General features: G+C 39.7%; 2 protein-coding genes across 5 annotated transcripts in view; one reads left to right on the top strand and one right to left on the bottom strand.

Annotated features, from left to right (window-relative positions):
* The first annotated feature begins 528 nt into the window (after positions 1–528).
* On the top strand, positions 529–13,199 carry DYNLT1 (dynein light chain Tctex-type 1). Its single transcript, XM_036769176.1, has 5 exons — positions 529–670; positions 4,327–4,368; positions 9,355–9,478; positions 9,578–9,655; positions 12,757–13,199. The coding sequence occupies exons 1-5, from the start codon at positions 644–646 to the stop codon at positions 12,825–12,827; spliced, it is 342 nt and encodes a 113-aa protein (XP_036625071.1). The 5' UTR covers positions 529–643; the 3' UTR covers positions 12,828–13,199.
* A 1,056-nt stretch (positions 13,200–14,255) lies between these two features.
* Positions 14,256–25,268, bottom strand: part of TMEM181 (transmembrane protein 181) — a 102,922-nt gene continuing 91,909 nt past the window's right edge. For all 4 annotated transcript variants that reach the window (XM_036766570.1, XM_036766568.1, XM_036766567.1 and 1 more), the window contains 6 exons: positions 24,393–24,495; positions 23,731–23,782; positions 19,940–20,022; positions 18,783–18,872; positions 18,558–18,624; positions 14,256–18,117 (listed from right to left, as the gene is read on the bottom strand). In XM_036766570.1, coding sequence (XP_036622465.1) covers positions 18,039–18,117; positions 18,558–18,624; positions 18,783–18,872; positions 19,940–20,022; positions 23,731–23,782; positions 24,393–24,495 — 474 coding nt within the window. In that variant the 3' untranslated portion in view covers positions 14,256–18,038. The remainder of the gene's footprint in view (positions 18,118–18,557; positions 18,625–18,782; positions 18,873–19,939; positions 20,023–23,730; positions 23,783–24,392; positions 24,496–25,268) is intronic.

The following is a 25,268-nucleotide window of genomic DNA, read 5'->3' on the forward strand; positions in this document are numbered from 1 at the left end:
TCAAGTGTCTTTGCCTGGAGGCTGCTTCTATTGAAAAAGTACTAAACTTTGTCTCACCAGCCCTCCCGCCGCACTTCGCTTTGCGGGCCATATGTGTTAAATAAAAGCTTGCTAAACAAAGAATGAATGAGCTCCCTAGCCTCCGCTGCGCTCATTCCTCCAAGTCCAGACAGACTCAAGGCCGGTCAGTGGATGCCGGAGGCTCAGGCATGCCTCCCCTGCAACACTGCCCCCGGGGGTAAGGCAAACGGCCCTGCCCTTCTAGCCCTGGTGTTTTGTTGTAGCTCCTCCACCGTAACCTGGCAACTGGGGAAGCCGTTCCCATGGGACCCATCAACTCTTCCAGCCCCTCAGCCTAGTCCACCCGCCCCGGGGAACTCGGGGAAGACCGCGCCTGCGCCTCAAGCCCCAGAATCCCAGTCTGAGCCCGGAGATTGACAGGTGAGTTTGAAAGTTGAGGCATCACAAAGCTTTGAGCCTCCCGAGCCCGCCGGCCCACAATGCCACGCGGGGCGGGACCGGGTCTCCGAGAAGGGGCGGGGCCTCTGGGGAGGCGGGGCCTCGGGGAGCGGCGTCCAGAAGGCACTACTGCGCAGGCGCAGTGGGTAGTACTCGCCCGGACAGCTGCGGCTGAAGAGGGAAGATGGACGATTTCCAGGCTTCCGAAGAGGTGAGGGGTCCAGGGTCTGGGGTGGGTCAGCGTCGGCCGAGGGGAGGTGACAGGCGGCGGCTAGGGGGAAGGGGAAAGGAGGGGAGGTGGTGGGTCTTGAAGGTCGGGGCGGGGGGCTCAGTCGCCTGCTTCTCCTTTGTCCCCGACCGGACGGACCCCGGCGGCCTCCGCCCCTCTAACCCCCACCCCACCGGCGGAACCTCGAGAGCTTGGAGCTGGGGGTCGGGGCCCCGCCCCCAACCGTAGCTCGGGAACCCTCGGGGGGCTGGAGACGTTGGGGGTGGGGGTCTCTGCATTGGGGGTTGAGGGAGATGGCCCCTCCTCACCCCACCCCACCCTCCCGAGTCATCGATTTAGAGAGAGGCTTGGGTGGGAAGCCGTAATCGGCTTTACTCCTAATGCTTATGATAATAGTTTAAACACTTTTTTAAAAATTGTCTTTGGTTTTTACATCTCCCTACCCTAGCGAGCCGTCCCTGGTAACCAGGATTATTAAAACAAAACAAACAAAAATGGCAGGTCACCCAAACCAATCCATACATCTTTAGTGTTTGACTGTGTTTGCAAATATGCGCCGCTTATTTTAAAAGAAGCCACCCCGGATCTTTATCTGTCGGGGCCTGAAAACGGGAAGGTGAACCCTTGTAAGCTCTGATTCCCCGGGAAGCCTTGCATCATGATTCTTGGTGCATTTTCCATCCTGCAGAAGACGAGTAGTAGTAGTAGTATATGCGGGGGACTCGCCCACCTCTGCGAGTGTTTAATATGCCTTAACCGTCCATCTAGATCCATTGATCTGCTTTAAGGAGCAGTAGAAGGGAAGAAATTACGCCTTCAACTCAGTAATGCTGAATCTTAGCCCCTACACCTTTTCCCCAATACTCTCATTTTTAGGGGCGTGGTAGCACAAAGCACCTGTCAGCTGTCCTGATCTTAAAGCAGACTACTTATTCCTTCAAAACAGCTTTTCTAACTGATAATATTCTGTTTCCAGGGATTTGGTAGCCCAAAGCAACCTGTCAGTCTGTCGTATTGGTCTTAGTGTAGACAAACGACTTATTCCTCTACGACAAATGATTCCTAGTTCCTTAAGATAGCCGTGGCTTTGCTATCTATATTGTCTGCACAGTGCAGAAAGTCTTAATATGAAGGGGCTTCCTTTGTTTTCCATCCTGTGAGGTACATCTAGGATTGGCCAGTAGTTTTTTGTATTTCGTTCCGGTTTTGATTTTGAAAACAGCATGATCTTTTGTTGCTTCTCCCCCAAAATACAGGAGGATTAATTTACATACCAGAAAATATTGATCTGTTACAGTGGGGTTTTTGCAATGTATGGTACCCAGTTAGTGTAATAGTAGATCTTAACTGTTTGGCAGTTACTCCTGCTGACATTTAAATTGTATTGTTTTGCTTAAAATTCAAACAAAAGGGTGCCCTATTGAAATTTATAGGTGAGTTTTTTAAAAGTGCTTACCACATTTTTTCATTTAAAAGAGTTTGAAAAGTTTGCATTTTAATAATTAAGATTGAATAATCTAATTTTCTATCTGTGCAACATAATATTTTTAATACTAGTATTAATGATAGTTAAAAGAATATTTGTGAAACTAACAAACCAAGGAAAATGTTTGGTATGCAGTTATAATCTTGGGGAATGGCATGGTACAATATGAATAATATATTTTTTTTGAAAACTGCATTTTTTTTCCCCTGGATATTCACCCAACAGTGTGGTCTTTTACAATTGTACTTTTATGTTATCTGATATGTTTTGTTGTAGAAATTACCCAAGTAAGTTTAAGGAAGGCCTGGGTTCAAGTAACATTTCTGATACTTAGTAGTTGTGGGATCTTGGCAAAGTCACTTAACTTCTCAATGCACTTTGTAATTCCCTTAGACTATTAGTGGCAAAAAAGTGCCAACCTGCAATGGTTGAGGAAGAGTTCCTCATTTTGAGAGTTCCCTGTGCCAGTTCCAGTCCTATCCTTTCCTATCCCTACTCCCTTAAAAGTTCTTTTTAAAGTCTCTTTCATATTCCAGTGTGTTGAAATTTGTACACATGGCTTTTCTGTCTTTCTCTCTCTCTTTCTTTTTTTTTCTTTTCTTTTCTTTCTTTCTTTTCAGATTTCATGAAAGGTGTTCCTCAAGGGTCATTTAGACCTCCTGGAGCAATAAAAATTTTTAGTTATATGGTCCTTTCCATTAACTAGATGGCTTTGTTTCTAATAAATTTTTTCCAGTGAATACTACAAGTCAGGTAAATATGCAGTCGGTTCTTATCTGCCAGTAAAGAGTGCATTGGTAAATATCTAAACACAAGAAAACAAAAAAACATCTCCCCAGTGTTAACTTCTGAGAGGCAAGGAACTTTGCTGGACCAAGGCCAGTAATGATAGCTAGGTTGTAGACAGCAACTGCTACTTAAAGGGTACATAATAAGGAATTGACTATTATCTAGTTGTTGCAAATTTTTCCGTTAATGATGATAAGTAGCAAATCTAACTTAATGTGTTTCTGTTGGGTTATGTTCACGAAAGTAAAATTTTAAGTTAGCACCTGCTAACTAAGTGCTGCCTCTTTTAAAGATATGTGGATAGATCACAATAAGCAACCGCTTGGGAGCTTATTACTAGTAACAGTTGCAAGAAGGCAATACAGGAAACCATCTAGAAAATTCAGCCTGAAGGTTTCTGACGTCTTAGATTTCGAGTTAGAAGACCTGAGTTCGTATTCTGGCTCTGTCATTTATGTAACATTGGGCAAGTCATTTACCCTTACCTTTTACATGAGAGTTTTGGATTAGATGACCTTTAAGGTCCTTTCTAACTCTTTAGGTCTGTGATAGGATCATAGACTCCTGTTATACTTATATTGAGGGAATGGGTCATGTGGAAAAGTATTAATGACTAAAGTTCTACTCTAATATCTTCTTGTAGAATGAAAGTAACTGGTTTCTCAGAGGCTTGGTGCTAGCAGTCCTTAAAGCTGTGACAGGTCCAACAAACTGGAAAGGCTTTTAGTATGAGCCTTGTGACAATGTGTGTGTGTCTCTCTCTCTCGTATATCAATAGAATTGGGCACAGGGCCATAATTTTTTGACCACAACAACATCTTTTCAAAGACCATCTACTAAACTGCAAAGCAGCTGGTTGATTTCACCATCAGTGAGAGGGTCCCATAACTAATAAAATTACAGTGTCTGTAAAATAAAAACTTCTCATGGTTTTCATTTTCAAAAAAAAAAAAAGGTTGCTTAAAGCTAGCAGGTCAAAATTTGCTTAGTTCACAGTGGCCTTTAAAATGCTAGGCTAAGTAACTTAAAAAGACTTTTTTTTAAATAATTAAGCTGTATAATTATAGATATAATCTGGTTTACAATAGTCTGGCAGTCTTTGGGTTTTGTTGTATAATTAAAAACAAAACAACTTGAAAAAAGTTCTGGGACCTTGGGAAAGTTATTTCACCTTCGAGTTTTTCCTCCATCTGTAAAATAGGGATGAGAGATAGGAAGAGATTGACCCTGATTTCCCTAAGATCGCTTCCATTTTTAAAAATTCTGTAATCATTATCTAACCTTGTATTAAGTGGGGAAACTTGGATAAAATGGAATTGCATCTTTTACACAGGTTTAATTTTCCTTTTTTTTTTCTTGGCAGACTTCTTTTGTGGTTGATGAAGTGAGTAACATTGTAAAAGAGGTAAGATATAAACAAGGAGTTTCTAAATTTTTGATTAATAGTTGGTAAAGTGGCAGCATTGGTGGTTTAAAATTCTCTATTAAGAAAGAGACTATTTCACAAACTTTTTTTGAAGTTGTTTCAAGTGGTAATATATATGTTCACTGTGACCTTCAAAATTTATTTTTTTACATGGATTTCTAAATTATGTATGGTGTTTACCCCATACATAGGATGTACATTTTGTATTTAAAAACGATGCTTTTATTGACTATAGGTTTTACTTAGGTGCCATAGATGGGAAATTCATTTGTACTAATAGTAAATAAATTTAAAGAAAAACAACTTCCTGTAATATAGAAACAAATTTGCCAGTAGCAGCACCCAATTCGAATATAAAATGAGGGTTAAAAGGAGATGGTAGGTTTAATGAGTAAAAAATCTAATAAATTTCATGATTAACTTGTCATCCTTAACTCCTAACTTTTCAGAACTGGCTTTCTAGTGTCTGGATTATTCATTTCCTTGTTACATCAGTAGCTTTTGAACTCTCAACTTTTGCCACTATCGATATTTGTTAGTATTTTTACTAAAAGATGGTGAAGTTAGGAGAAAAAAGAGGTCATAAAAATCAAAACTGGTCCTAATTATTCGATTTCATATGAGGTTTGTTAAAGTAATTGCAAATTATCTGAATTTACTTTTCTGTTCCTCTTTTCTGTCACCACACATAATTTAGAATTAATTCTAACATATAAATAATGGGTAAAGTAGTGAGTGGTGTACTAGAACTGTAAGAAGTCACATAAGAGATACCTTGAAAAGGTAAATTCTTTTTTCCTTGATAGTTAAAGGCACCGTATGTTAGCAGTGAAAATCAGACATTTCCATGTTGCCATAACAATTTATTGTTTTTCTAAATATATATAGACTAAGAAACCAGTTTATACAATTACTATAATAATGTTAATGAAAGCAAAACTAAAAGGCAGCTGAATTGTGATTAATTGGATTGACCAATATTCGTCCTGGAGAAGGGGAAGACTACAGGTGTAGAAGGTTGTATATGTTACTCCACAGGTCACCATATTGGTTTTGTATAGTTGTTTTTCTTTGTGATAATGGAAGTTTCAATGGGGTGGGTAATATGTGGGGAAATGATTGCTGTGTAAAAAAAGGCATTAACACAATTACATAAATGCCATATCAAGTACAAAAGTGAAATACACAGACACTTGGAAATGGGTATTATGCTGTAAACAGGAATTGTGCTGAATGAGGTTTATTAAAAAGTCAGACATGCCCCAGGGTATCTGCTGTATTGCAATGGTTTTTGGTAACTACACAATAGGCAAAGTGGAAAAAGGGATATATATTCTATATCAGTGGTATCAAACTGAAATACAAACAGATCTCAGTGACTGCATATTGGCTTAGAAAACATCAAATTATTATTTACCAGGTTGTATTGTATTTCTGCTTATTTTATTAAACACTTCTGGTTCCCAAGTTTGACCACGCTTTCTTCTAAATCAGTGTAGAGGAGCCGATTGACAATAAATTTGTGCCAGTTGGTGCATTAAAAAGCTAATTTTAAATAACTAGAATCTTGAACTATAACAGTTTCAACAATAAGTCTAATCTTTTGTTGCTTGTTACAGTATCATGAGCCCTTTATATTTAGGAATGGACCTGCTTACACTCAAATTATTTTCAGTCTCAGAAACTCCCTGTGTTACTTTAATCCTTGAAAGTATCCATCTCCTCTATTTCTTGGCTTAAAAGTTAGATGCAACTGTAGAGAGACCTGTGGACAAATGAATGAATGAATAATAAAACATTACCTTAACACTTATTATTTTCTGGCTGCCATACTAAGCATTTGGTAAACAAACAAGTATAAGGAAGCAAAACAGTCAAATGCTTACATTCTAATGGGGGAAGACAACAAATAAGGAGAGGATAGAAGGGTGTGGGGAGGCGGTATATGTGAGGTGGTTGATTCCATAGCAGCATGGTTTGGAAATGACCTAGAAGTGACATAGAGGCCTGGTTCTGGTAAAGAGAAGCTCAGAGTCCCAGGGGCAAAGGATGTGGGATGTAAATTAGGTATGAGGTCTTAGGTTTTAGAGGATCTCTTAAGAGCAAAGTATATTAGGGTATGTTCTGGCCATCAGACCCCATTCCATTACCTCCATACTCAGCCTAAATTTTGGAACTTGGTTCTTAAATGTGCTGGCTTGGAAATGGAAGGAGAGTGCTGGTCTATGCACATACAGATTTTAGCATAAAATTGTGGCAAAATGGTCAGACGGCACAGTTTGGTTCATCTGCATATTTTCAGACCAAATTAATCTTTACTAGTTTTTTGCATATACTCGTACCAGGACATAAGCTGATCCATTCCTAAAACATAGCACCTTTCCTTTGGTGAGTGTTTAATAAGTGTTTGAATTTAAGTCATCCAGGTTGATCTTTGTCATTATATTTTAGATGAATATTGTGGCCAATTCAGCTCTTTTCTAAGCTTAAATGTTTGGTATGATCATGTTACTACCTAGTCCTTTGGATACAGAACTACAGTGAATGTTCAATGCTTTACATACACATATATGCACACATGTGTAAGTATGAGAAGCATTGTGAACATAGTAGATAGCAGACTAGCCTTGGAGTAAGAAGAGACTTTGTTCAAATCCTCTTTCTGATATATCTTGACACTATGACCCTGGACAAGTAGAAACATCTCTCAGTGCCCCAGCCCCTCTCTGAGACTCAAAATTACAGATAGGTTGCTGGTCTGCATTAGTGGAGAGTGTGCACAGTACAGTCTTCATACTCTTGGAGTAGTGGAAATCATAGACATGGACCCCAGATATAGCTACATACATAATGCAATAGAAGTAACTTGGTATAGTAGGAAAACACTTTATTTCGATAGAGCCAGAAGTGATTTAAAGTTTGGACTTTTAGTGTACATACAGGATCCTACAACCAATGACACCTCACCTTTCTGAACTCTAAGACAGGATAATAGTAGTTGTAGAAAGGTTCAAATGAGATTAGGTATTTACTGAGTTGTGTTTGTCTTTGTATACCCAGCATCTAGCACAGTGCTGGTAGGCATTAGTAAATGCATATTTAAATGAATGAATGTGTTTGCGTCCAAACACATCTAATCCAAAAGGCTTTAAACCAAAAAGGTGGAGGGGGAAAACCAAGTGCCCCACTGTCAACACACACACACACACACACACACACACACACACACACGCTCTCTCTCTCACACTCACTCACACACTGAGTACCCCACTCTCAATACACACACCCTACCCCTACCAAACCACGGCCTCAAAGAGGCAGACTGCAGCTTATCTATCATAGAGACAGTAGCTACAAAATAGGAAGAATAGCAGAAATGGCCCAGGACACAAAATGCAAGAAAGCCTACAACGAAACCCATGGCCTTGGATGTCTGCACTAAAATATACCTTAGTATAGGCAAACAAGCTAGGTTAATGGACTTGAGATTCTAAAACAGAGAAGAAAATTTGATCCTATATGTATCCCTGAGAATTGATAGGAGACTCATGACTAGCATATGCCTCAAGAAGGGCATTCCTTATATTAAAGGATCATAAGATTATAGATGCAGCTTGGAGACTTCTGAGGCTGCCTTCTCATTTTTATAGAGGAAACTGAGGCCCAGAGAGTTAAGTGGAAAAAGCAGGTACAGATAGGATTCCATGAACTAAAATTCAATAGAAGTCAGCCCAGGTGTGATGAAATGCTCTCAAGAGTAAATTCTGAAAACACAAAGAAATAATTCTCATGAGGGGGAAAAGTGAGAGATGTCCAAAAAGACCAGACACTCATAAAGGTATATATAGTTTACTTGCCAAATCTCACATGACACAATGTTAGGAAGGATAGTCAACATAATGAATAAAGAATCAGGATCCCAACAGATCCGTTAGGCAGAAAATTGGGCTGAAACTAATAATATTTAGGATTATAAATTTAAAGCTGGAAAAGAGCCCTCTTTTTTAAGGATGAAGAACCTTAGGGTAAGGGAGTTTAAATGACTTGTCCAGTGTCACACAGGTGATGGAGTCAAGTGTTCAAATGCAAGACTTCTGACTCTAAATCCAGTGAGTCTTACACTCAAGTTTTAAAAAATCAGCTTCAAATGTACAAGAAGGGGGGAGACATAGTTAGAAAGCAGTTTATCTGAAAAAGATCTGATGGTTTTAGTATACTACAAGCTTCAACAGGAGTTTTAGGCTGTTTTATGAGGAAGGCTTTGTGTCTAGACATGTGGGGAACCAGTAGCCTCAAGTCTGCAGGTTCCCCATTCCTGGTCCAGGACTGTGGGACTGACAGCCTCTGGCCTGGTCTGACCCAAAGCATCATAATCGGTTCTGGGGACATATTTTAGGATTGATAAGCTTGAGAGTAGCCAGCTCAGCCAGAACGGTGACTGTGATTTCATGCTGTAATTGAGGTCACTTGAAGCTATGTAGATTGTTTAGCTTGAAGAAAGGAAGATCTAAGGGGGTCAAAGTAGCTGTCCTCAGATATTTAAAGGACTGTCATTTGAAAAATATTTATTCTACTTGGTCCTAGAAGGCATAACTTAGGAGAGTGAGTGGAAGTTGCAACAAGGAAAATTGAGGCTTGAGTAGAGAAAACCCTTCTAAGAATAAGAGTTGTCCAAAAGTGAAAGGAGCATCTTTGGAAGGAAAGTGGATCTTCAAAGGAAAAGCCACCTAATTATGTAGGATATATTCTTGGCATTTCTTGTTTAGGTAGAGGCTTAACTAAGTGGCCTCCAAAATCCCTTCCAACTCTGAGATTGTTTGAATAGTGGCATACACTCATTTTAAATATTCTTAAAAAAATAATAAAATTAATATTTACTTGTGTCATTGAAATTTACAAAAGCCAGATTTGTTCTAAACCACTTGGGTAATTATGTTAACTACACCCTGTGCTCTACTTCCCTAGGCCATAGAAAGTGCGATTGGTGGTAATGCTTATCAACACAGCAAAGTCAATCAGTGGACCACAAATGTAGTGGAACAGACTTTAAGTCAACTTACCAAGTTGGGGAAACCATTCAAGTACATTGGTAAGAACTTTAAAAAAAATACATTGAAAGTGGATGCACAGAAAACTAACATACCACCATCACACGGATTTCTCTAATGAAAGTTTCTCTTTTCTTAAGTGACCTGTGTGATTATGCAGAAGAATGGAGCGGGGCTGCATACAGCAAGCTCTTGCTTTTGGGATAACAGCAGTGATGGTATGAAATTATTTTAATTTTCTTGTATAAGAATTGTCATTTTCATTCTTAAAGTTTAAAAGATTAGGTTAAGAGAATTTGTTATAAATAATGTAGCATTTTTTCTTTTGATATGATTAAATTGCTGTATAATAATTATTTCCAGTCAAGGTTCTAACGTTTCTTTATGAGTAAATGTTTTGATTATTTGAAAATGTGACATGCTTTATATGTGGAGTTTTAAAATTCAAGAAACATTTATTCAATACTTATTTTGACAAGGTACTGGGGACACAGACCAGTCCCCATCCTCGTCCTCTACCAAATAACAAAGAGATATAACTTTCATCATGCAGATTATTTTTTCTTTTCTATTGTCCAGTTTTGTTTTGTTTTTAAATTAAGTTTACTATGTTTGAAGTGCTGTGTTGGGTACTTAGGATATGAGTCATATCCTGATTTAATGTTTGGAGGAGCAACACATGTACAAATACTTATGTGGGACAAGGTACTAAGTATGGAAAGGTCTAGGCAAAGAACTGAGAAATTTGAGAGAGGGAATACTTCTGGCTAGGAAGGGAGGGTTTCAAGGAAGGCTTCATGGAGGAAGCAGTGCCCGAGTTGAACCTTGAGGAAAAGGAGAGTCTTCAGAAGACAGACTGGGAGGGAAATCAATTCTAGGAGTGGATGGTGCTGTAGTCCAGTTTGACTAGAAAACAGAATATGAAAGGGACTGAACTTGATCATCTCTAAGGGTCTCTTCCATTTTTATATTGTATGAATCTGTGAGCAGAATGAGATAAAGGTGGAAAAAGGCTGGTACAAGTAAAGAGCAACCAGGAGGCTGTGGGTATTGGAGACCATTCCAGAGATCAGTTGATGGAACTGCATATACTTAGCTTAGAGGAGAGACTGAAGGGAGCATAATAGCTATTTTCAGATATTTGAAAAACTCATATGCTGCTTTACCTCAAGAATCCTATCATTCCTTTTCACTGGAGGGTGGAGGACCACTTGTTGGGGATCTTGCAGAAGGATGTTAACTTTTAGGTATAGGTTGGGCAAAAAATGACCCTCTGAAATTTCTTCCAACTTTGAGAAACTATGATTCAGATTTGGGTGGTCTTGTGTAACAGGATTAGGGGGCTTATATTTTATTAAGCATTAGGGAAATTTTTTGATTAGATGAGCATTAAGTTTCAAAGCAGTACATGAAAATTACTTGGGCAGTAATGTGAAGGATGGACTGGAGAGGCAGACTGGAAACTGGAAAACCAGTTAGGAGGCAATTATTAATAGTAGACTAGGTGAGAGATGAGGGCCTGAGTTAGGGTGGTAACAGTTGGGAGAGGTTGCACATGAGAAAAATTATGGAGATGGAATCAGTAAAACTTGGTAACTGTTTGCATGTGAGTGGAGGGAAAGAAGAGTCAAAGAGAAGTCCCAGGTTATAACTGCCTGTGGAGAAGTTGGGAAGATGGGGAGGTTTTGGGGAGTAGGAGATGTAAGTCCAGTTTAGGGCTTGTTGAATTGAGGTGCTGGTGGGACATCAAGGTGGAGATCCTCCAGCAGGCAGCTGGAAATATAATCCTGGGGTAGGGAGCTTGGGCATTGCAGATGTAAACTTGGAGAGAGAATTGAAGCCATTGGAGTGGGTAAGATCACCAAAGGGAAGTTACAGAGAAAGGACGGTGAAGGACAAAGCCTTGGGGTATCCAATTTACATTTATTTTTTACCAGACCTTTAATTTCATTGGTAAAGGGAACTTCTGGTTTTTTGTTTTGTTTTTGCTATGATTCCTACTCTTTATTGGAATGAGGTTCATACCTTTTATGCTAAGAGATCCTCTTTCAATTGCCTAATGTGGTAAACGCTAGGAAACAGGCCTAACGATCAAATGGATCCAACGTGGCTAGAAATACTGCATCACCTGCAAAGGATGAAGAGCTTCCTCTGTATTTAGACGATGAAATTGATTGCTTTTGTCCCAAAGTTGTGGGCTTTTTTTACCTAGATGATTTGAGGTAATGCTAGTCAGTGCTGATGAGCTTTAGCACTTGCTCTGTTTTAAGAAAGTTGTTTAGGGCTTTGAGAGGTTAAGGGGCTTGGCTGGAGTCACACAGCCCATGGTGTGCCAGAGCAGAGATTTCAATCGAAGTCTTCCTGACTCTGTGAGAAGACCAGCTCTCTATCAACTGTGCCATGCTTCTTCTTGGTACACTCACTTTTAGAAGGGTAAGGAGAACCATGGGAGTTCAATGTCATTCCCAGTAGCCATACCAAGAAGGAAAGGGGTGGTGGTATGCAGTATCAAATGCTGCATCAAGGTCAAGGGTAAAGACAGAAAAAATGATACCAGATTTAGTAGTAATATCACCAGAAATCTTGGAGAGCCATTTCTTTCTTAAAAATAACATTTTCATTTGTTTCCTTAAGTATTTCCCAATGACATTTTAAAAGAATTTTGAACTTTTTTAAGTTCTGAGCTCCAAATTCTCTTCCCCTACTCCAAGGCAAGCAACATATCAGTTAAACATGTGAAGGGATGCAAAACATATTTCCATATTAGCCATGTGCAAAAAAAAAGAAAACAAAAAACATGGAAAATAACTGAAAAAAAGTATGTTTTAGTTCAGTACAATTTCATAAAGAGTGATAGAAACCAGATGGAGAGTTGAGTATAGGTGAATGGTGAGGAAGTGGAAACAAGACATCTAGGCTAGTCTTACTACAATCTAGCAGTGAAGGAGAGGAGAGAAGGGACAATGATGACCTGAGGTTGGGACAGCAGAGTAAAAATGTTGTCTTTGTTTTAAAGAGGAGATCCATGTAAAGCAGCTAGTCAAGATGGAGGGATCAGAGACCCATTAAGAGTGGTTTCTTGCAGCTAGGTCATAGAGGGAGATGGGACAGGAAATGGGGGAGATCGGATTAGCCAAGAAAGGATCAATTGAGGACATTAAGAGGTGCAAAGAGGAGTTAAGATTTCAAATAGTGCTTAAATATATTCTGATCTTACTATATGTCAAATAGAAATACCAAAATTGTATTGTACATAGTCACTGAAATAACTTTTAAAATTTAAAATGCTTAAATGTGCTTTTTGTTGTTGTTTCCACAGGAAGCTGCACTGTGAGATGGGAGAATAAGACCATGTACTGTATAGTCAGTGCCTTTGGACTGTCCATTTAACTTTCTTGGAATTGTATAGCCTCCTCATTTTTTTCAGCCATTTCCATTCCATGGTCTATCTATGTACTGTGAATTCAGCAAACTTTTAAAAGGTTTTAAAAGTATCATATACTTTCAAACGTGGGGGGAAAAGTCCAAAATGGCCACTCTGTTACACGGGTTGCACACTTCACTTTGTTCACTGTAAGTTGGCATCATCCAGTATTGTTACTTTGTCTTAACTCCTCAATACTTCCAAGTATTCAAAGGTGCTAAAAATGAAATCTGCTGCAGCATGACACTTTTTCTAATTTCTGAAATGATTTATATAACACACTAACGTCCCACTTTATACTTTTCTTAGTAGAATAATAAATTATTAAAATTCACAAATTGCAGTGGTTTTTTTTTTTTTTAAGGTACTGGAAAATCAGAATTCATAGCCCTAGCCATCCAAATGAGAATTAGTTGTGGTAACTTATTTGACTATGCTATAATAAAAGGAATATGCAGTGCCTAGAAATGGGGTTACTTCACCTTTGGGTAGGGAGGTGTTAACATTTTATTTCTCGGAAGCCTTAAGCCATAAGGTGGTATGAGGCTGTTAGTGAAATTCCTCAGCTGCTAGAGTAGTCAAAAATGTGCCTGGGCTGCCACTGTGACAGCTGTTGTCCTGAGATCAACTAGATCAATGCTTCCCAATCAAAATAACAATTGTAGTATTAGAGCTAGAAGCTGGACTTGGGATTTCAAGCATATAGGGGTTTGCCAGGTGAGGAAACTCCTTCCAATGCATTATTTACACCTCTGCAACTTAGTTTCTTAGTAACCCAGAGCACTGCCCAGGGTCCTGATTGAACACCATCTTCCTGGTTTTAAAGCCAGCTTTTCACTATAACCTCTCAACATTACTGGATGTAGTACTGTGTCCTTTCCATTCCAAGTATATTAAACCATTCAGAAATGAAATACAGATTAATTCAGTTGACTTTTCAGCTGTTAGGAAGAGGTAGAAATATTTATGTAGCACTACAAGCAGACATATCCAACTCTAAATCTTTAAAGGAGCTGATTTTGCTCAGTGTTTAGTTTTTCTTACCCTGGGTTTGTAAAGGTTTGTGGGAACTAGAAGTGACTACGTAGACACAGGGATGGCCGTGCCCTTGAGTATCTGGAAAGCGTAGTCCCTTGTCATACCCTAACCTCAAATCTACTTTTTAGAGACTTAGAGTAAGTATATAATTTTCAAATTTTAACAACCTTTGAGGTGGGGAAAAGTTACACTTTATTGAAACAAAACCTGAAGTCAGTATTTGTAACAAACAATGAGAACAAGACCAATGGCTCTTTTCCCTAATGCCTTTAAATCCCTCATCCTGAGTGGGTCAAATTAATTGCGTAATACAAAGAAGGGGAACAAAGTATTGAAGTATAAAATCTAGATGCAAATTTGATGGCAGAATATATAAAAGTTTATTTATGATCTTAGGATGCACCCCCAAAATCAATGAGATTTGCTAAAAGCAAACAACTATTTGTCTGATTTGATATAACACCACCTCTTGAGTATAACAATCCTCCTCAAAAGTTGTGTTATAACAACACAGCTCGTTAATTTATCACTCATACAATTGTTCCTTTTGATATACAAGTTTAAATACAATTTTATTTTATAAATATTACAATTTTATTTAAAAAGTCAGTTTGTAGTAGTACAAGTCCCTTTCTGTATTTCACAGCACTATACACCTAGAATCAAGAACAAACAAGAATAAAAAGATGGCACTACATAAAATAAATTCCCTTTGACCTAGAGAAGGAATTATTAGAAGATTCTTATCTTTAAAAAAATTAAAAGGTCAATTTCAGAATCTTCCCTTTAAGAAAAAGTACACATAAGCATAAGAAGAGTTGGAAAAAAAAAATTCCCCAGGCAGCATTTTGAGTTAAATTTGTACACTTTAGTAAACAGTGTTAGTCCAAATATTAGGCTGAACCACTAAACTGTGATTTTTGAAAGTAAAAAATTTATAGGTAAACACTGAAAAACATGTTGCATTATAAGCCAAACTGATGAGGGATAGGAAAGAGAGGATGTTGGAGTAAAAATCCCAGTCTCTTCAGATTGATATACTGTAATTCTATAAACATTTAGGACCAATGACATTGTCCCTACAACAGATTACAACTGGCAAAAATGCTATGATCTCACATAATCAAGGAAAGAGCTACAAATGTAGTAGTACTCCAGCCTTTCTCAAATACACTATTATGCTTTCAGTTCCATTATTGGGGGAAAGATGACTAAACCAGGAAGGAAAAGTTCTTGCTGTGATTAAAAAATAAATATATCATGTATATTAAGTGAAAGCTCAATTTTTTCTCTGCCCCTCATGAAAACAAAACTGAGATGCTGGTGACCATCTTCTAGCATATACCCTCAGACTGGCCCAAAGTGCAAAATTCTCTCAAACTTGCCCAAAATGTCTCCATCCAGGCTGTTACTAAGGAAGAACGAGAGCCAGTTCTTTGGCTTTGTGGCATATATCTGCAAAGTTTGGATTCATGCTCCCAACCCTATGAAAAAAAATCAGGAATGTTCTTCCTACTGATAGTTCCCAACAAAATGTACTGTCTAGCGTAATTACTATGTGGTAAATATCCTATGTGTTGAATGCTGGATAACAGCAAATTTTTACATGACTGAATAATATAACACTTTTGAATATAAACATGTTGCTCCAAATAAAGAAATGGAAAGTGCCTGGTTTAACAAAAGGAACATTTTCCCCTTAAGTAGGACTCTTTCATACATAGTTGGAATATGGATAAAATTAAAACAAAGCATACATTTATTATGCAGGACTCTTTCATAAATAGTTGAAATATAAAAAAAATTTAAAGCATATATTCACTCTCCCATACTTTTTAAGTTCAATGATTTTGATGCCTGAAGAATAAAATTATAAAGATGTCTGTCAATAGCTGAATTTCATCTTGCAAGTAAAAAATGATCTTTTCAAAAAAAGGGATCTAAATATGGATTTCAAAATCCCCCCACTATTTACATGGATGAAGAAAACAAGGGCATTCCAAATCACAGATGACAATTATTTATAACAAAACTAGTGAAATATATTCTGGAATCTATCAACTGGCACAAGCCATATTTATCTTACCTAAATTATTTTTAAACTAGGCCCAATGGAAGATATATTAAAATCCTATTTTAAAAATTATTCTAATATCACCGACTACACAGAATAAAATGCCAAGTAACTGACATTACAGATATAAAAACTATGTAAACCTTGAATCATCTTTGTGATTTTACAGTAATTTTAATTCAAACATTGATTTTTTTTTTAAAACAAGACTTTTTAAAAACTACAGAAATCTAAGTGGAAGTCCATATTAAGCAACAGAGGTAATTAATGGTACCATCACATCACTAAAGGTTAACTTCTGAAGAAAGATTATTTTAGTGTATCACCATGAAGAACATGCCAATGGACATTTGAGGTCCTAGCACTACAGGGAAGAGAGCATAATTCTAATTGCACACAACAGTTATGTGAATGTGAGTATGCATAGGAAGAAGGGTACTGGGCTACTAAGCATGCATCATATATCATATTCTATCTACGCCTGTTCTCTAGGATATCATCTTGCAGGGGTTTCCACAGAGCACAACAGGTCAAAGATGAGTGCCAGAAAGGAAGATCCAAAAAGAAATGCAAAAGGTACACCTGGACTGTTTTTAAATTAATCCTCCAGGAAAAGGGGAGTTAAAAACTCATAGGTGCCTTCCACACTGTTACTATAGGACTGGAATTTCAAAACCATGACCCATAAACAGTGACTTTTTTTGTTTACACAAGCTCCAATTAGGTTTCTAAAGAGGATTTTCCCCAAAATTGGTTTTCTGAACAAATTTTGTTTCAAAACTGACATGAAAATTGTCTAATTTTATTGGTTTTTCGACAAAGAACTGAAAAAACTTTTGTGCATTCCATTCTAGGAATTGTTTCATTTGTGTAATGAAGCTTTAAAGCTACATAGCCTCTGATTTATTGGACTCATCACAATTTCCCTCCGCTAGCCCCAACCCCAACATGAGGAGGAAGAAGGACATGCAGGGATCATTTATACTTACATGTCCTGGACAAACTGCCCAGCAGCAGCACCTCTGCCACTGAAGCCATCAATGGTTCAATGCCTATTTCTTCCTATGAGGGGGTGGAAGGAACCTGCCTACCAGGTTGTACTGTGTACTCAGAGGTCCACAACACTCCCATTGGTATTTCATTGTTTGGGCTTCAGCAGAAGGCAGCAGCGGAGCCTCAGTTTAATGCTTTATTTCTAAACTGGAGAATGATTTAACTCAAGCTACTTTGTGACCTGGTGTGGTATTTGCCACCAAACAGCAGCATGCTGACCCCATGAGGCAGTCCAAGCAAGTTCCTAAGTTTCCCTTGGAGTTAGAGAGAGAACAATGTCTATGGAGAGAAGAAAGGAGAACACTGCCATTTTCCTGCATGACTTATCATCATATCCAGCATTTGTAAAGCACTGTAAGGTTTTCTAGCATCATCTCCTTCCAGCCTCACAACAACCTCGTGAGGTAGGTTCTATAATGATTCTCATTTGACAGGAGCTGTCAGAAGGTCCGGGACTTGCTCAGGGTCATACAGCCAATATAGGTGTCTGAGGCAAAACTCCAACATTCCACGGAGCCATTTAGTGGCTCCTAAGTGCTTCTCCATCACTTAAAGAGAACATGCTACAGAAGACTAGTGCATACATCTTTAGACTAAAAATGAGGGTGACTTAGAGGCCTGGGGAGCTCTGGGACGCCACAGCACTCTGAACCCTTCAGTTCAGGAGCAGCTACTTGAGCTCCAATGAAATGACACTCTAACATAAAAACTGTTTCCCCTAAAATTATTCAAAGAGGCATTTGGTTGCTAATCTTCACAACTTGCCTTTCTCCCGGCCTCATCCCCCTACCCTGGTAATGCCTTTGCCAACACTGTAATTTTTCCTTTGGTCCTGGTTGGTCTTTTAAAAATCTACTAGTAAACACAAAGAGGTAAAGGGAAAACTGCCTTTCTTGTGAGGAAATAATTCAGCTTTAAGCAGATGGCTTGGGAAGGCTGGAGAGTTGGAGCATTGAGGAAAACTGTCCAAGACCTTCTCTAGCCAGCCAAGCTGGTCTCTGCTGGAGCGCCATCAATCGCTGTCAGACTCTTCTTTGTATTTGGCTCTAATGGCCTGGCCATTCTGCAGGGGCATTTCTTCATAGTCACTCCTGTTAATAAAGAGATCTTTGAAAGCATTCTCTAACAACAGGTATATGTTTAGTTCTTATCTTCCATAATGACTCATCATTCTACATTGTAAGCATTTCAAGAGAGACTTTGTCTCCTTTTGTTATATCCAGTTTTTATGACCTACCCTCTCACCTCCCAACTCATCACACCCAACTCCACACATTCCTGAGAGAATGGCTCCTTATAGTGACCATCCATCTGAGCTTGTGCCAGGGCCCAGGAATAGAAACAGACTGCCCACTGGGCTAAGCCTACAGCCTGAAAAGTAGAAAATTGTGGAGAGCAATGAAATCCTATTACACAGTCTTGCTGGCTTGAGAATGTTTGAGAGAGATTGAAAAACAATGGAAATGCAAAAATGGCCAACTGAGGATCGCAATGTCCAATGCTGTTATTTCACAAGAGAAAAATACCTTACCCATAAATCACATCATCATCAGAGTCATTAAGCATGGAAAAGGCTGGATTATCTTTCAACTGTGACTCTGGAAAAAATTAACAAAATACAAAATTAACAAAAATTTAACAAAAATTTCTGTTTAACCAGAAAGCTTCTCATTGCTAGCCTAATGAAATATCCAGGTGCTTCTGCTGACTTCTATGCAGCTACCTGGCCAAGAACCTAGAAACTGAGGTCACTCACCATAGAGTGCATTCTTAGATGGTGAATACACAAAGGCTAAAGTGTAGAGATAAAAGTTCAGAAGGCCATAGAAAGATAAGAATTCCGCTGGTGAGATGAGTCAAGGTTAGTAATATACAGTTCAAGGGGTACTACAGTATTTCCAGAGTTTTCTCCTTCCAAGCTGTGATGCGCACTCTAAGCTAACTCTTCTTAATGAAGTGCAGTCAGCATGTATGTACGATATGGAACTCTAGGAAAAGATAAGTCCTTAAATTAATAACCTCAAATAGCCCTTGCAGTTTCCTGTGGAAATAAACAATAAAGATACAACCATCAAAAACATTACTCCTTAAAGACATTAACAAGTTATCTTGGAATCTATCACCAACTGCTTTGACAGCTTTAAATTCAGTTACTAAGCCTTGCGAAGCAAGAAGGCATCCTGGACAGAGAGCCAGGAACCTGAGTGAAAGTCCTGCCCCTGACACATCCTGGCTGTGTGACTCTGGGCAAGTCACTGAACCTCTCAATATTCTAGGCAACTTTCCAAGGCTCTAAGTTGCACAGAAAGTGCTAACCTTGTACTGGCAAAAGTTCTCTAGTTTGGGAGTTGCCTAAACCAATGAAATCATAGGTTTGATCCCCATGCCTAACACTTTCACTAGACAGTTAGATTTACATTGCTAACGATGGCCACAAATGTTAAAATTCCTTCATTAGAATAATAAAGGAAAAATATGGAATGCTCAGGACTGTTGTTATTACTTAGTTGTTCAGTCATGCCCAACTCTTCACGACCTCATATGGGATTTTCTTGGCAGAGACATCTTCTTCCCCATCTCAGTTTAAAGATGAGGAAACTGAGGCAAATGGGGTTAAGTGACTTGCCCAGAGTTACACAGCTAGCAAGTGTTTACACGCAGATTTAAACTCAGGTCTTCCTGACTCCTGATTGGTGCTCTATCCATTGAACCACCTAGCTTCCCCCACCCTCAGGATATCCAGCAACGAGACCAGACATGACTCAAATTAGTCCACTATTTATGTACCCCATTAGCTCAGATAATCCAGAATTTTATTTAAATTTTTTTTTCCTATTCTCACAAATATAAGCTGCAGACAATGGAACGACAACAAAGTCCTGAAGACTTAAGGACTTTCAATTTAAAGGATATAATTCTGGTAGCGATTTGACAGTTCAGCAACAAAATTGTCCTGTAACACTTGCGATCCAAACCTTAGATAGAGTATAACAATGCTGCAAAAGAAGAAAAAAGAAAACCAGGCAAGTAAACGTAAAGAATTGGAATCACAAGTTGTCACATCTGCAGTTTTAGCATGCATTTTGATCAGTATATTTTAACATGAGAATTTTTCCTTCCCCCTTTTCCATGACAGATATCCCTATCTATACTGTCATGCCCTCCTCTCTTCCTCTCCCTCACACATCACCTGCTTCTCTCTTAGAAGATGACCTTGCTTCCTACTTTATTAAAATGGAGGCCAACAGTCTTAGTCTCCCAGGAAAACACGCGACAACCATCCTTACCAGGCCTCTTTTCTCCTTTGTATCCTCCACTGGAAGATAGGGTGGCTGTCTCCACTGCCAACACTAATCCCTCACTCGTGCCCACCAGCCTATCCACTCTTGTGTCTTTCAAGACTGACCCATTTATTTGCTCCCTTACATCTTTCAATTTCTTTTTCTACTGGCTCCTTTCCTAACTGCCTACAAACATTCTCACGTCTCTCTAATACTAATAACCCTTCCTTGATCCTGCTACTCCTTCCAAGCTATCTTCTAACATCTTATTTCCCCTTTACTGCCAAACTGCTTGGAAAAAAAAAAGTCACCTGCCCATCCTTTCTCTGTTTTATTTCCTCACCACCCTCTCATTCTTCAACCCCTTGAAATCTGGCTTTTGACCCCACTACTCTACTGAAATGACTTTCAAAGGTCATCGATGACCTCTTAGTTACAAAATTCTATGGTCCTTACTCAGTTTTACTAGAATGCTATATACCATTGACCACCCCACCTTTTGCATGTTTTCTAGGAATCTGTCCATGGCTCTCATCTCACTTTCCTCTATACACTCTCTTCAGATGACTTTATCCACTCCCATTGTTTCATTTATCACCTCTTTGCAGATGGATTTATAGATATCTAGCTTCATTATCTCCCCTGACCTCCAGGCCTACTTCACCAGCTGCCCACTGGACACATCCACCTGTATGTTCTACCAACACCTCAACCTTCAACATCTGAAATGAAATTCATCTTCCTTCCCTCAACACCTAACCTTCCCAACTTTCTTATTGCTGTTGATTGCAACTGACTACACTCAAAAAAACCTCAATTATCTTTTGGTTTTTTTTGCCTTTCCTCCTTCCCTACATATAATCAAGAATCTCAGAGTTAGAAGGAACCTTCAACACCCTTCTAATTCAACTCATACCCCAAAAAGAATATCTATTACAACATGACAGTCAGCCTCTGCTCAGGAGAGAAAACTTGGTATTAGGAGGCTACCTCCTGGACAGCTCTATCAGCAGCCAAGCCACTATTCCTTTTGCATGTATCATCTCCTCTCCACCACACCGCCACGACCCTAGCTCAAGGTCTCCCAACTTCTTGTTTGGATTGTTGTAATAACAACAGTCCTGGTCCAAAAGACCAGTGCCTGGTCTCTCTGCCCTCCAGCCTCTTCCTCTTCATAATTCTTTTATGCAGCTGCCACTGTAATCCTTCTATTGCTTAGATGACTTATCACTTTCCTGCTCAAAAACTTTCATCAATTCTCTACTGTCTCTAGGACAAAAAATGCAAAATTCTCAGCCTAATACTTAACAGCTTTCAAAATGTGGTTCCCAATTACCTTTTTGGCCGCGCTGGGTTCCTCTGAACAACCTATGTTCCGGGCATGCTGGATGTCTGGCTGTTCCCCAATCTTGTCCTATACTTCCCTACCTCCAGGCACTCTTGCCCATCATCTCCGATGACCACAATGTATTCTCTACAGTCTGCCTACTGAAATCTTTCTCTGCTTCTCCTCAGCTGAAAGTGACTTCTCCATTCTTAAATTTCTCTAGAGCTCTTGTCTAGGTTTCTCTTTTAATCTCTGTCACATTGTGCTTATTTATGTCCATGACACATTCCCCAGGAGACTGTAAGCCCCTGGGGGGGAGGGGGAAGGCCTGAAGAAACTCTGTATTCCTAGTGTCTTGTCCATAGTAGGTGTTTAGTAAACGCTTGTAAATGAATAAATATCCACAAGATCCTACTCCACTAGCATCTCATTGTGTGGGGGAGGCAACCTAGAGGAGCACAAGCTCTACTCAAGCCTATAAGCCCAGGAACGGACAGATGTTGAGTATGATATCTGAGGATCACACTAGCCAAGCCCAGAGAGGCTTGCTACCTAAGTAGGGCACCAGGGGATGATGTTTTGGTCACAGTAACATGAAGAGGTTCAAATTTATGGAGGTGGAAGGAATATCCACACCAGGGAAATCATGTATCTTTCAAGGCACCATCAAAGTGTGTGCGTGTGTGTGTGTATACGTGTGCAACAGAGAGCTCTGATAATGTTTCAAATTTCATTTTGAGGGAAAAGTTCATTCTTTTCTACTCCAGTGTTCCCTAAGAAGCAAAGAGAGGTTCTGTGCAAAAACTGTAATGAGAATAATACTTTATCCTCTAAAATATTACATATGACATTATGTATTTACTACATAGCGCAATTTTCAGGATAGAAAAAGGCTTTAAACTCCTCTATTGTGTTCCAAAATTTCCCCAATCCTTCTTTGTCTAAGGAGCATCCAAGGGAAATATAATTTCTGTTGACATCTTTCAAGCCCCAAATTGTCTGGGGCCACACTGCTTTAGTCAAAATGACTCTATACTGCATATTACACATAGAAGGGCACACTAAAACACTAGGCCCCACTCTCCCGTATGGGTGTCTTTATAAGCAATGGCTTTTACCTTGAGAGGTCAAGGGACTCAGAAGTGATTATCCACTTCCTTTGAATCCTAGCTACCAGAAAACTATACTGTTCTTTCCTGTACTCTACTCTGAGCGGGGGGAACCACTGGCAAGAAAACGAGCCAAAATCTGGAATGATTTTTAAAAGTAATTTTCAGGGACAGAATGTTTGTCATATAAAAGTATCATATAATAAGACAGCATGCCCTAGTGATAGAAGGTGGGGCTGAAGTCTTGCCTTTGACACATACTGGCTGTGTGACCCTGGGCAAGTCACTAAAGTTCTCAGTGCCCAAGGCAACTCTCTAAAAGAATAGCCCATCTGCTTTGAGGGAGGGAAATTCCTTACTGGGATATCTCTATGCTGAAGAAACCACAGTTCTGCCCTTCCCATTCTACCTCCCCCTCCCCCCAATGTACCATATGGTGACAAGTCATATTCAGGGTGAATAAGCTGATGAAAAACATATTAGTGAGTGCCTCTCATGTGCCAAGCACCATGGTAAGTGCTGATGATACAAAAGAAATCACCATAACTGCAAAGTCCTGAAGAGCTAGGAGTGTTCAATGTGTTTACTGGGACTGAATCCTCTGAAAAATCACTACTCTCTATGGTATAGAGAGTAACTCCTGAAATATTTAGTGAATGAAAACACCCCATCCCACGACCATTCCAGACACCAGGGAGGTGAATGTCCTTGGCTTTGCCAGATGGATGGCAGCGGGCAATGGCTTCCCCTCTCTACCACCCACCTGCCTGGCACCTGGCATTCCTCTCTCTCACTTGGCATGAGGGACTTGGAAGTCCATCAGCACACACTGACATTCATTCTATCCAGCAGATGGGTAAGACACCATTTAGCCTTGAATACTGGGCTCGGACTTCTATGTTGAAATTCATTATTCAAAAGGAGAAAATAAAAACGAAAGACAAAGATTTTGGTTATTTTTTGTTTCTGGATAAAAGGTTTCCTTACCTAATGACAAGTACTACGAAAGTCAATGCAGTCAAGAATTTTAACCTGAGATCTGGAAATGACAAATCAAAAAATGACAATTAAAACAATCTTAGCAGTAAACATTCCCCCATCCGAAGGAAACTTTTTCAAGACAAACTCTCCTAATTTGGGCCCCTTCCTCTGAAGTCCAGAAAGGATGTTACTCAAGAATAACAGCTCAACTTTACACTGCACTTTAAGGTTTATAAAGGCAATACATCAGCTGTGCCTGAAGAGGGTCTTAGGTGAGTTTGGCAAAGATCCAAGTGAAGGAAGCCTTGGCTGGTCCTAAACAGCAGAAGCTTGGAAATGGCCCCAGCACTCTATCAGCACTCTGCTACAGCAGCAGTAGCAGACTTTAAATGGTCACAATGACTGTTTTAAAAAGCATCAGTCCAAAAAGGCCTGTCCAGGCCTCCTCAAGCCAGAAGGGCTTCCTCTGGACCCCTCCTGTGCTTCATAACTGGGCACTGTCTAGAACTCTGAGGGTTTCCTAGAAGCTACGGTAATCTAACCCATGTGTCTTGCTCATGGTAAGGTTAGGAGCACTCACAGAGGCCCCAGGAAAACCCTGCATCCATCTGGGCAACCATTAACTTCACCAGGCACAATCTTAGGAGCTTGGGAGAAGTGTCACTTACCAACATAAGGCATATGGCGAAGTTCTGAGCATGCCCTCACAATCAAGAACAAAAGGTATAAAATATACATGCCAGCTACCACCAGGAAAAAAACTTTCATCCCCTGGAAGCAAACAAGACAGAAGCGTCATTTAAACATATCAACCTCGGGTGATTCTTCTTCTGATGCTGTCCCTAGCACCAGGAGCGTAATCACATTTTCACAGAACAGGATCACATGATTACCAAATATTATGATGCTCAGAAGGGAGAGCAGGATAATAGATTTGGGCGCCTCAGAGGTCATCCAGGCCAACCTCTTCATTTTATGCACGCCCAAGGTCACACAGTTCTGTGAACAGAACCCATGCCTCACAACTTCCTGTTCATTACAATAAAATTGGCATTAGAATGTCCAAGGGCGAACTACCAAAAATAATGACCCTATATTGGGGTGCTGCCTGAGTTTCCCGCATGGCCTTTGGCAAATCATGTCATGCTTCCCTCCCATGCTAACTGGGCAGAGCCACCAAAAGGTATGTTTCCAGATGCTGGGCATTTTGTGCATCATTAGCAGCCTTAGAAAGAAGCAGACAGGAAGCAGAGCCAAAGCGCTCTGGATTTAGTGAGCAGTGGATGAAGCTGAGAACCCTAAACTAATAGATTCTACATGCCTTAGGTAAGAAAGTGAAACCTCAAACGCTTGGCTGACATACAGCAAATACAGGATTTCAACCATTACTAGGCCAGGTGCTACTGAGAAGCGTTAAAAAGGCAGAGCGGACAAAGGGCAGAAGAAGAGCTTCCAGCCTATCTCCCTGGTCTCACTGTTCTCCTTCCTAACGCTCGGCACCTCCTTTCTCCACTCACAACTCACTACTGACACACTTCCAACCA

The sequence above is a fragment of the Trichosurus vulpecula genome, chromosome 7 (genome assembly GCF_011100635.1).
Source record: "Trichosurus vulpecula isolate mTriVul1 chromosome 7, mTriVul1.pri, whole genome shotgun sequence".
In the NCBI taxonomy this organism is placed as follows: domain Eukaryota; kingdom Metazoa; phylum Chordata; class Mammalia; order Diprotodontia; family Phalangeridae; genus Trichosurus; species Trichosurus vulpecula.